The following is a 12,616-nucleotide window of genomic DNA, read 5'->3' as shown; positions in this document are numbered from 1 at the left end:
AACTCTCTTTTAATAGAATGCTAGATTTGTGTTAATCTGTCTCATGATGTTAATGAAGGAAATGATATTACAAAAGAAACAGAAATTAGGAAAGATAAAGAATGATGTAAGTTGCAAAGGTTCATGGAGGGAGAACTCTAAAGGTACTATATGTAGGTCAGATAAATATTAAAATTTCTACAGTCAAAGTTTAATATACTTATATAACACTGGGCTTTAAATCAATGGGGTTCTCTTAAAAGTATCTGCTCTTGGTAACATTTACAAAAGTTTGTTAAAGAAAGTATTATATTAATCAAGAGAACTGCTTATGTTTTCTACCAAATTTGCTAAAACTTTATCAAAAATTTGAATATCACATGGAAGTTAAAACTCCAAGTCTATCTCTCCTTCTACAAAATGCATGAGACCATCCTTCTGGGTGTATAAAACCAAGCTTGGAGGCTTGAACCAATGAGGGTAGCAAGGCTAAAAAGACGGCTAATATTCTGGGTCAGCCAGGACTCAGAAGACAAAGGGTCCCCTGTAAAAGAGCCTTGTTACTCTGGTAAGCCACAGGGCCTCTTAATCACAGAGGCCTTGTAGAGTCCAGAGACTGAACTCTAAGCAGCACACATCCTACAAGAAGAAGAGTCAATGGAAATGTTCCCTGTGCTTCTAGGGTCACATAGTTAGCAAGACTCTCTCCTGAAGATGGCATACCTGGTATAGGAAGCAGTTAAAAAGCTATGGGCTCCTTCTAAGTCCCTAAGTACAGTATTTTATTAATTCTTTGAGAATTTCATGAATGGATACAATGTATCTTTTATATATTCACCCTCACTCCTCATTTTCCCCAACTCTTTGTGTAATGTTCTTTTCCTTTCTCTAGAAGTTCAGTTAGCTGCTTTATATTCCTGTAGGGCACAGGTGAAGGTACCCCGGGACTGTAGAAGAGCAATAGAAAAATGGTGGAAAACTTCTTGGTGCCTAGGAATTGGGAAGGTCTGATGTCAGGGCCTGAGTGCCCAGGAGCACATGTGGAGTCAAGACCTTAGCTGGTCATGAAGGGAGGTGGGAAGTCCATTCATGAGAATCGATTCTCCCAAGACTAGAAGCTGTAAGTGACAGACACCTCCTCTAGCTCCACCATAAGTCTAACACAGAGGCAAAGCCCCTGCCATGCACAACTTTGGACTTAGAGGAGGTGGTTGTGGGGGACGCAGACACGCAGAGAAGGCTGAAACTGCTGCCTCCATCCTCCGGTCTGCTCCAGCATCAGCTCACCACCAGTGAAATGTGGAACCATGGCTCATGCCTGTGGTTCCCTCCTATGAGCCAGAGTTGTCCCTCCTGTGATCTGGAACTGTGATCCCCTCCCATGAATGTCCACTGACTTTTTAAAATAAGGGTTAATTTAAAAAATTATTTATTTAATAACCACATAATTAGAAGAAACATTTCATTACAACAACATTGACACATTCAATAACAATTTCCAGAGCTAAGATGCATCTCCTTCAAAATTGGCTGTAAACTTTTAGGTTTACAGTTGAAATAATACAGTTATACAATATTGTGTGCAGCACAAACCGTACAAGACATAAAATTAAATGAGGTTTTAACCCTCAAAAAAGATCTCCATTTCCTTATTAAAATACACAGTTTCATATAGAAAAATTCATTTTTAACACAATTGACACTAAGATGTTTGCACATGCGTTTTTGATCTCTATATATCTGATTATTTCTAGTCACAGTTACTTTCTGAGTTCCTTGGCATCTGAGCATGGATATAAAATCATCAGGCAGATTTCAGTGGTAATGTTTTTCACATCTACTAATTATTGAGGAGCAAATTTTTATGCTTTGAAGAATTATTATTTTTTATTTTTATTTTTTAAATTTAATACCCACATGATTAGAAGAGGCATTTCATTACAACTTTAACATATTCAATAAAAATTTCCAAAGCCAAGATACATCTCTTTCAAAAGTGGCTATAAATTTTTAGGTTCACAGTTGAATTAATACAGTTATACAATTTTGAACTCAGTATAAGCCCTGTAAGACATAAAATTGAATGAGTTTTTAACCTTTAAAAGAGATCCACATTTCATTTTAAAATATATGGTTTCTTACAGAAAGACTCATTGTTTCTGCTACTAACACTGAAATGCTGGCACATGCGTCTCTAATTTGAATGTATCTGATGATTATTAGTCATAATCGGTTGCACTTGGATCCTTGGCACTTGTGTATGTCTATAAAGTCATCAGGTAGATTTCAATGGTAATGTTTATCACCTCTACTAATTAACATGACATAAATTTTCATACTTCCTCCTCAAATATAATACATTTAAAAATTTGTTGATTTTTGATTTGTGTGTGTATATCACACAGAACATACCAAACCATCTTATTCAACCATACACCAACTTCCCAGATGGCACTCTCCCATAGCCTCCCTCCCTCCACTACAGCCCTTATACTCTGTTATCCCTGCTACTGTCTGCTGTGTTGTCGGCACCCCAGACGTTCCCCACTGCTTGTCCATCCAGTGAATCTAGTCAGCCTATCCAGAGGTCTTTGTTTTAGGAAGGTCAGCTGTTCCTCATCTAGCAGCAATCAGTTGTCAATATTCCTTTAGATAAGATTGGGGTCTGCTGTTCATTTTCCCAGTTCTATGCTGGGTTTCTATCTGGGAGTCCCTTTGACCACCCTGGCCAACGACTCAAAGGAAGGTATCTCCTATCTGACATTATTGCTTGTTATGTAGCCTTTAGCTATACATATGGATCCTTAAAAAATTATATTGGCACCTCTAATCTTTGGTTATACTTTCCTTTTGAGTGTTTAAGACCATACAGTTGGCCCAGATAAACCAATTTATTTTTACTCTTAAGGTTGTTTGAGGATCTGTTCCTCAGGGGTCACATGGGCTTGGGAGGAGCCCCTGGCTCCTTTCTTTTACCAGTTCTGCCTATGTGAAGATAAGTCAATGGTCCTGCTCGACCATGCCTGGCTTCATTTGGAAGCATGGAGGAAATGTTTCCTCTTTGTTGACCCTCCTCTTTGTAGACTGGACATTGGTTCAAGTTCTTCTTGTGGGGTCTCCTCAGCCTCCTTGATCAAGAGAACAGGTGACCCACCACAATTACAGGACATTTTGGGAGATGCTTATAGTCCCCTGGAACTAGTCGACCTAGGAGGGCAAGGAGCAAAAACTGCCCTTTATGTCCCTCTGACCACATTAGTATAAGCTTCAAAGTATGACTGTTAAACATCCAAGAAGTTTAGTTTCACCAGTCTGGTACTTTTAATTACTGTGTGTCATGTAGATAAATCTTGGGCAAAGACCAATTGTTCTCAGATAACCCTTACCTAGACATATATTTCTTGATCTGGTATGTATAATTTGTCAGTAGGTTGTTGGAGTAATATGGTTACCTCTGGTTTTTAAAACCAGCTACGCATTATTCATCTCTCACATTATCTAACCCCTCCATCATGGTTTCCCCAATTAAGGTGCCCCATTTTCTCCCTTTCTCCCTTAATAATACCCTCCTCCTATGGTCCTACCTCTCTTGAGCTCTTTCTTTCCCTTTATCCCCTAGAGTCCTTGTATACCCTTCAGTAAGCGTTAATTTTTGACCACTTGTATGGTCTTAAACATCCAATAGGAAAGTATAGTAATAATAATAAATAATAATAGTAATAATAATAATAATAAATCATACCGGCTTCAATCAAGATTTTTTTTCTGGTTCAGTTAGGGAGCATGGTACTCCTAAAAACATAGAAATACAGTCATTTCATGACCAGTTTTAACCAATTTAAAAGGGGCAGTACTCAGGGCTGGAGAGATGGCTCAGCAGTTAAGAGCATTGAATGCTCTTGTAGAGGACCCAGGTTTGATTCTCAGCACCCACATGGTGCCTAAGAACCATCCTTAACTCCAGTTCCAGGGGAATCTTAAGCCCTCTTCTTACCTCTGCAGCATTGCACAACGTGGGTGCCCTCACATACATGCAGGCAATACACTCGTACACAAAAAATAAAAATAATAAATTATTTTTTAAAAGTAGGAATGTACTCAAATGGCTGTGAAATTCCAGGTAATTACAAATTAGGTTCATCTGTCCAGGATGAAACCCTGTTTTCCAGAAAGCACTCAGAATGAGAATATAGAGCTATTCTTGAACAATAAATCAATCACCACCCATGATCCATAGCTCCTGCTATCAAAATTCTCCTCATGGGAGGTGCCTTAATACACTTATGCTCAAGCTTAACTATGGCCCCACCAGATGAATTTTTTCTTGATAGTCTTAAAAATAATTTCAGATGTTTTCTTATCATTGTTTAAATAGGCATAGTCATGGTCAGCCTCTCTTTTCTCTCTAATAAGATTCCTTATGTTTCTCTGCATTTTCAGTGCCCGACTCATTTAATGGCTAATCTAATTTTTACTTCCAGGAAGGCATATATACATGTATAGATGCATATATTTATATTGGTCCTCCTCTTCTGGACCACATCCCGAGATACCATACTCTGGGAGAGATTCCCAGAACCTCTTCATTACAGTTTAATCTCTGCCTTGTGCCTTTGGTCTTAGTTTACTTGACCTCTTCTCATAACTGATCCTTTTAGACTTGAGGTTCCAAAACTTCAATGGTGTTGACCATACGATGCCAACCCTTGATCACCATATCTACTTCCACCTTTATAGATTGTCTGGTTTGGCATTCCCTAGAGGATCTGTGATGCTTGACTTGGAGGTTGCCCATGACAATGTTCTCACCCAGCAGAAAGAGCCAGATGAGCCTGTTCCCTGAAAGATTTCAGAAGCCTAATTTGTGCAGGGAGAATGTTAGGCAGACCAACGAGGCCCCCAGGGCTGGACATAAGGAGTAATAAGCAGTGGTGGTCACTCTGGTTGAGACAACTTGGCCTCTAGTAGGATATAAAGATGGTGGTGGTCTATGAAACAGGATGTAAAAATATTTGGTGGTGGTTGCTACAGCTGGGCCAGCACAGGGATCCTCAAATAGGATGTAAAGAATATATGTTAGTGGGTGACTCTACCTGGGTCAGCTCAAGGTGGCTTCAGGAATTTCCTTGCTGGGGAAGAACAGAGTGCTGTTACCCTTTATCTTAGGGAACTTTTTAATGTTGAGGGTATTTAAACCCCTCTACATAGTGACTTAGACTGAAGTTTGGGTAGAACAGGCTTCCAAGAGAATCATACCCCTCTCCTGAAAGTGTTGAAACTTAGGGAAACACAGGGGAGGAGTAACACAGAGGAGAAACATCAGCCAATGCCTCTGAAGATCAAGGCCCTTGTTTCTTGGAATGGTCTGCTCTTATTCTGAAGAATATTCTTTATCACTCCTACAAAGAAATTCTTGATTACTTGCCCAATGGCTGTGTCATTTTCAAATTCTCTTTTAGGAGTACAAGAGCTGAAACTAACACTGAGGTTGAACCAGAGGAATCTTGAGACATCCCTGCAACAAGAGAATCCAGAGGGATTTCATCTAACCAATCATCAGTAATTCTGCAACTAACCTCCTGTAATAGCTCACAGCAGTTCATAGGAGATTGTACACAGAAAATTTATGAAAACAAATCATGACTATATAGTAATTCACATAAGGATTCTCTTTTATAGAAGTGAATGGTTTCAGTTCCCCTCTCTCATGTGGGATATTGTGTAACCTTCCATCTTTTATTGGCTATCCATTAAATAGGTACTGCCACTGGTTAACCATTAGAAAGGCAGTAGTATTTAATCATTGGACAGGGCGTACACTGGTTAATCATTAGACAAGAAGCTGATATCTTACTTCTATATATTCCTTGACCCCTGAAGGGAGCAGAAGAATCTGAATCTGCTTAGGCAGAGCAGTGAGAATGAGTTCTAAACAGCAGAGTGTGAAACTAAACGACGGCCACTTCATTCCTGCTCTGGGCTTTGGTACATACAAACCAGAAGAGGTAAGAACTGTGGTGCTGGGATGAAGGGTTCAAAGGAAAATAGGCCTAGGATGATATATTCCTTGACCCCTGAAGGGAGCAGAAGAATCTGAATCTGCTTAGGCAGAGCAGTGAGAATGAGTTCTAAACAGCAGAGTGTGAAACTAAACGACGGCCACTTCATTCCTGCTCTGGGCTTTGGTACGTACAAACCAGAAGAGGTAAGAACTGCGGTGCTGGGATGAAGGGTTCAAAGGAAAATAGGCCTAGGATAAGTTGAGAATGTCAGACTGTCAAGTCACCCACTTCTACATGAAGTACTGCTCGCTGGGTTCTGTTTCTCTGGGGTAGAGCCCTTGTGTGTACAGGAGAGAAGGCAGCTGTACGTGGCTCTGCTTCAGTCTGATTATGGAGACACCTGTTGATTATTTATGGCACCGTTTCCCCTGTTTCAGTGTTTCTCAGTCCAGAGTGTTAGCTGTCAGCGTCCTGGATTTGATGTTGATTGCAATGGAGAAAGTTGGGGAATTCTGTTCATTTCTATAATCCAGGCCATTTTTACCTTTATCTAGTGCAAGATGTATGGAAATAAGCAGTTTAGAGTTTATGTAGATGAGATGCATAAAATGAATGTTCAAGGAGTACCTCAGCTTTGGAATAGCCTTTAACGTCTCACAATGGATGACTTAACCAAGCCAACTGGAAACTGTTATGTACTATTTTCAACTGTTGAGAAAGTTACCTGAATGGTCAATGCAATGTCATGATGGGGGAAAGCAGGACCTAATCAGGGTTAAGTGAATTATTGGTCCTTGTTAACATACATTAAGTTTAGACTTACAGTGGTCTCAAAGGCTCTCTGAAATGAAGCAATCAAAGAGGCCAGTTTATAAAAGTAGAAAGAATTTTAATCATATTTAAAATGTTTTCCTCAGGCCACAGAATTTCATGATAACTGTAACTGACTTTCTCCTTGAACTTTGAATGCATACATTCCATCTTTATGATTCACAGTTATCTAAGAAGCATCTATAGCACCCAATCTTGTCAAAAATATCTAAGGAGCAACCATGAAGAGAAATGATGGGACTTAATTACTTTGAAGGATAAAGTGGCAAAAAAGTATCAGGATCACTACAAAGGCCTCAGCTTCTCACTGCTCTTCCAACCAGGAAGTCAAGACAGGTTTCAGGGCTACTGTTAGGACACACTCTTTCATTCATTGTAATCTTGCTATGACAAGAAAGCTTCTAAACCTCTTAAAATAAATGTGAAAACTTTGACATCATTATCCAAGTCTTACAGGCGAGGCAATAATTTTAAATTTTGCTCTAATTTATCTTTTATAAGCGAAGGAGCTTTGGTTTTAAGGGCTGACACCCCACACAAATAATACCTTGCAAAATGAAGAAGAAAACAACTTTTTGCACAGACAAGATCTCTCATGCATTGTCAACTATCAGTGCAGAAAGAATTTGGTGTTTTCCATGTCTTTACCGGGAGTAGAGCTGTGGATTGATGACCCATATTTGTATTTCTTCTCTATTTTGTTTTAAGCACTCTTATTATGTATTCATTTTATTGTGTGACCCCACTATATAAATTATAGTGGGACAATTCTATATGTGCTGTCCTAGAAATCCAGAAAATCATTTAATTTGATTTAATTTGGTCCTTTTGTGGTCTTCTGATGCAAATGATCAGCTGTGACTGAATCGGTATAAAGAAGTTATAGAATGTGAAATTCTTGTTATTTATTAGTAAATACCCAGTGGAAGTGAGTTTAGGTTTATTACACCAAGTGCTCAACTAACCTAAGATATAGGGAAATGTTTTTCCTGAAGTCACTTCTTCTGTCTGACTGCCACAATTACTAAACAGTAGATCTCATTAGCTTTAGCAGAAAAATGGAAATACAATGATCAGAGAAGCAGTCTCTTGTTAGATACTTAAGGTGTCTGAAAATGGTTTTGGAACAGAAAATTCCTCCCGTTCTAGAAAACTGTCTGTTAGGCTCACTCAGAGTGGCTTCTCATGCCGTGTGTTTTCAAATGCTGCTTTTGGTTCCTGTTTTAGGTTCCTCAAGGTAAGCCACTGCAGGCTGTGAACTTAGCTCTTGAGGCTGGGTTCCGCCATATTGATACTGCATATGTGTACCAAACTGAAAAAGATGTGGCACAGGCCATTCAAAGCAAGATTGCAGCTGGAATTGTGAAGAGAGAAGACATATTCCTCACCACAAAGGTATTTTGTGTATAATGTGCAGGTGTACAAATCAATTAATTGTCATATAAGAAGCAAATATGTTATTGGATCATTGACTGTTGAAATGTACATATCGGTACAACTTTTATTCACATAAAATTCATAGATGAGCTCTAGCATGAAAGGCAGAGAACGATTAGGACCTATCTGCTGTCTACAAATGTATAACTAACTTTGAAGTCCTTCACGTTTTTGAGCCTCAATTCAAAGCAGTATGTTTTGCATGGGCTGTGAGTTGACATAAAACTATGAAATTGTGGTTTATTATATTTCTTGGGTAGCTTTCTAAAATTTGCTTCATTCCAAATACTAATTTTTATCTTTGAAATTATCAAAGACCAGTACAAGAGTTTTTGTATGTTAAGGTACACTGAGGAGATTTGTCTCCATCAAGTATTAAGATGTTCATATGATGTTTCTGCCCAGTTATGTAAAGAAAGGGATGCTAATTTTCTATAGTGATATGGATAGATCACATAATTAGATTAATAATTGCTTTATGATCTCTATAAATGAAATTCGTAAATTAGAGATTATTATTAGTTGGTAGACATTTCATCTTTTGAGAACTAGTACTTCATTTTTTAGATTGGTAATAAACACACAGTCTTGTTCACATGGATAGGCCAGATCAGTGGTAGTCCCAGCACATAGGGGATACTTTGTCTTATGGCTGTAAGTTTCTATAGAGTACAAAAATGTGTCACTGTTTGGTCCAATAAAGCCTCATGGTTGGCTACTGTGTTAATCCAACTTTGCTTCGTCCCTTCCACGTATGTAGCTTTGGTGCACTTTCCAGAGACCAGAGATGGTTCGATCTAACTTGGAAAAATCACTGAAAAATCTACAATTGGATTATGTTGACCTTTATCTTATTCATTACCCAGTGCCAATGAAGGTAACTAACTTGAATGATCAAACTTAATTTTGTCAGGGGCTTGGTTATCATTTTCATGGATGACTAAGATAAGGTTCTATTATAATTTCACATAACGTCAATTTATGTGTTACATAGTCTCTCAAGGTAGATTATACAAAAGAGTTTACTGAATTATGAATTGGGAAGCCCAAGCAATGACCAGAATTACAGAGTCAAAGTAACCTTCATAGATGTCACTGTTTCTACATTCCTTATGTCTGCACTAGTAGATGTTTGCTTGGGCTTTATTCCAGCTTTATCTATTAGTGGCAAACACGGCATTGAGGCAATTCAAGCTCTATGGTCGTTGGCATTTTGTGGCTTCTCTGTATGCTCCACCATCAAAATCAGTCTTGCATACAACCTTGACTGACCATCTTTAAATAACACAGTTCCTTTTTACCCACATGTGTCCCAGCTGGTAGAAACACATCACCAATTGTTTAGCCTGGGTCAGGACTGAAAATTTATTACTAATGGTTGTTGAGGTTTATATGAATAAATTTCCCTGTGAAAGAAATTTCTCGCCAGAAGTATGTATAGGTAGAAAAATAGCAGTCAGCTAAAAGACCTCAGGTGGATCTTCAAACATATGTAATAGCATGTATTTACTGTTTATACAAGAGAATAATCTGAACACCTAATATATTCCCCATAATTTCATGCAAATCACTTTACAGAAATGTAATATTCTCTTAATGGATGTGTAGTGTTTGGCTCTCAAGAGATTCCTTGGAGTCTTGCTATGCATGAGGCACATGTGTTTGTTGAGATTATTGTGATGACTGCTTGTATTCCAGCCAGGGGAGGATTTTTTTCCAGAAGATGAAGATGGAAAACCATTATTGGATACAGTGGATATATGTGACACGTGGGAGGTAAGTTGTTTAAAGAGGGAAACAGAGGGAACTGAAAGAGGGAGAATCAGTCAAGCAAGCCTCGAGAAAGTGGGATATGAGCCTTTGAGCATAGACATTCATTATGTTTACATGGGTGACCAGCGGGGGCAAAGGGGGATGCATGAAATACATGAAATACTGCCTGTGAATGGAAGGAGGTGAACTCTGGACAACAGGAAGATGTATATCGTACCACCACATGCAGTGTAATAGGAATGATTCTCTAGTGAGGACATAGGAATTCTTTATGGCTTTTACTTACATTATTTTCACTTTTTTCCTTTCTTCATATTCAATTCTATCGATCATTTGGGCAGTGTTTCCTCTGACTTTTGTGCAGCGTTGGTGTGCTGGTGATCAAAAAAGGGTCTTGTACAAATGTTGGCAAGTGCTCTGTGCTGAGCTGTATGTTCAGGGTCGGACAACGCTCCTTTTAACTGCTCCATCTTACAGTTATATTGATGTAGCCAGCTGGAAGTGCTGCTCTTCACAGATCCTTCTTTCCTAGGCCATGGAGAAGTGTAAGGATGCAGGATTGGTCAAGTCCATCGGGGTGTCCAACTTTAACCACAGACAGCTGGAGAGAATCCTGAATAAGCCAGGGCTGAAGTACAAGCCTGTGTGCAACCAGGTGAGAGCCCAGCCTCTGGCCTCCCCCATGCATTTCCTTCTACTGCCTCCTGCCAGTTTATAGTCTCCCAGTTCATCTTACCTTTGTGGAAAAGAAGATTCTAGGAGCAGTGCCACCGTCTCAAAGGAATTGGAGATTCTGCATTGTACCCAGACTATTAAAGTCTTGGTGACAAGGCAGACATACTCAGCTGATGCAGACTGCAAAGATTTAAAGGTGATCCAGGGGGCAGTTGTCATTAACGGTATTTCAGGACCAAAGTGGATTTATCCCTGAGCTAGGAAAAAGGACAAGATGTTAGATGGGTGAAGGTGATTGTGAATGGACTTGGCATACAGCAAGAAGTTCAGGAAAAGGGTAGTAAAAACGAAAGAGCTCAGTGGCAGTAGCTTTTGCACAGTCTGAGGGTTTTTGTTCCTCATCTTGTTATGTCTGAGGAATAGCTGCAGGGAATGTAAGCAGGACACTGTCACAATCTGGTTGTCTATGGCGATGTTAACGTATCATCTAGAGTTCTTGATCAGCTTATTTTCTCTTCCAATTAAAGACTTAAAAGGCAAGAAGAATTTCAGGCACAACAGGCAACAAACCATCAAAAGTGAAGAAATGCACACACAGGCACACAGAGACACAGACACACACACAGGCAGACACAGAGACACACACACACACGGACACACTAACACACACAGACACACTAACACACACAGACACACAGACACAGACACACACAGACACAGACACATAGACACAGACACAGACACACACAGACACAGACACATAGACACAGACACAGACACACACAGACACAGACACATAGACACAGACACAGACACACACAGACACAGACACATAGACACAGACACAGACACACACAGACACAGACACATAGACACAGACACAGACACACACAGACACAGACACATACACACAGACACACACAGACAGACACACACACAGACACACAGACACACAGACACAGACACACACAGACACACGTACACAGACACAGACACAGACACACACACAGACACAGACACACCAACACAACACACACACACAGACACAACACACAGACACACACAGACACAGACACACACAGACACACAGACACAGACACACACAGACACACACAGACACAGACACATAGACACAGACACACTAACACACACAGACACACACACAGGCTCACAGACACACAGACACATACACACACACAGACACACACACAGACACAGACATACACAGACACACACACACAGACACAGACACACTAACACACACAGACACACATACACACACACACACGCACACACACTAACACAGAAAGACAGACTTTCCACAAATGGAATACACACAGACACACACACAGACACAGACATACACAGACACACACACAGACACAGACACACTAACACACACAGACACACAGACACACATACACACACACACACACACACACACTAACACAGAAAGACAGACTTTCCACAAATGGAATGGGGAATCAAGAACATGAAATCCAAAATCCCTTGCAGACCTGGGTTTTTCAAGTGTTTTGGGTGGTGTAAGCGTGGGCCCCTGTGGTGGTTTAATAGAGAATGTCCTCCACAGGCTCAAGTATTTGAACAAATTGTCAGTGGTGCCTCTGTTTTGGGAAGATCATGGAATCCCTGGGAGGTGTGGCCTTGTTAGAGGAAGCACTTCACTGAGGGTGAGCTTTGAAGTTCATGGCCACAATCCATTTCTGCTTTTGTTCTCTACTTCCTGTGTCTTCTTGTGAGTGCTCAGTGTTCTGCTCTGGCTGCCTTCTGCTCTGCCTTCCCACCACCAAGCACTCACCCCTTCATAAGTCAAACAAACTCTTCCTTTTATAAATTACCTTCATCATGGTGTTTTGTAATAGTCACAGAAAAGTAACTAATACGGTCCCCTCTTTGAG

The 12,616-nt window shown here is 39.9% G+C and overlaps 1 protein-coding gene across 4 annotated transcripts in view; it reads left to right on the top strand.

Moving 5' to 3' along the window:
• Window positions 1-12,616, top strand: part of LOC103725886 (aldo-keto reductase family 1 member C13) — a 24,402-nt gene that overhangs the window by 5,197 nt on the left and 6,589 nt on the right. The window contains exons 2-7 of one of the 4 annotated variants that reach the window (XM_017795637.2): window positions 5,439-5,538; window positions 5,860-5,984; window positions 8,040-8,207; window positions 9,010-9,126; window positions 9,948-10,025; window positions 10,555-10,677. In XM_017795637.2, the coding sequence (XP_017651126.1) occupies window positions 5,901-5,984; window positions 8,040-8,207; window positions 9,010-9,126; window positions 9,948-10,025; window positions 10,555-10,677 (570 nt within the window). In that variant the 5' untranslated portion in view covers window positions 5,439-5,538; window positions 5,860-5,900. Of the gene's footprint in view, window positions 1-5,438; window positions 5,561-5,859; window positions 5,985-6,039; window positions 6,185-8,039; window positions 8,208-9,009; window positions 9,127-9,947; window positions 10,026-10,554; window positions 10,678-12,616 lie in introns of those variants that run through there. The other 3 variants (XM_017795636.2, XM_008823228.3, XM_008823227.3) reach the window with 3 other exon arrangements.

The sequence above is a fragment of the Nannospalax galili genome, unplaced genomic scaffold (assembly GCF_000622305.1).
Source record: "Nannospalax galili isolate Female #2095 unplaced genomic scaffold, S.galili_v1.0 scaffold989, whole genome shotgun sequence".
In the NCBI taxonomy this organism is placed as follows: Eukaryota; Metazoa; Chordata; class Mammalia; order Rodentia; family Spalacidae; genus Nannospalax; species Nannospalax galili.
This window is presented reverse-complemented; position numbering and strand designations above follow the sequence as displayed.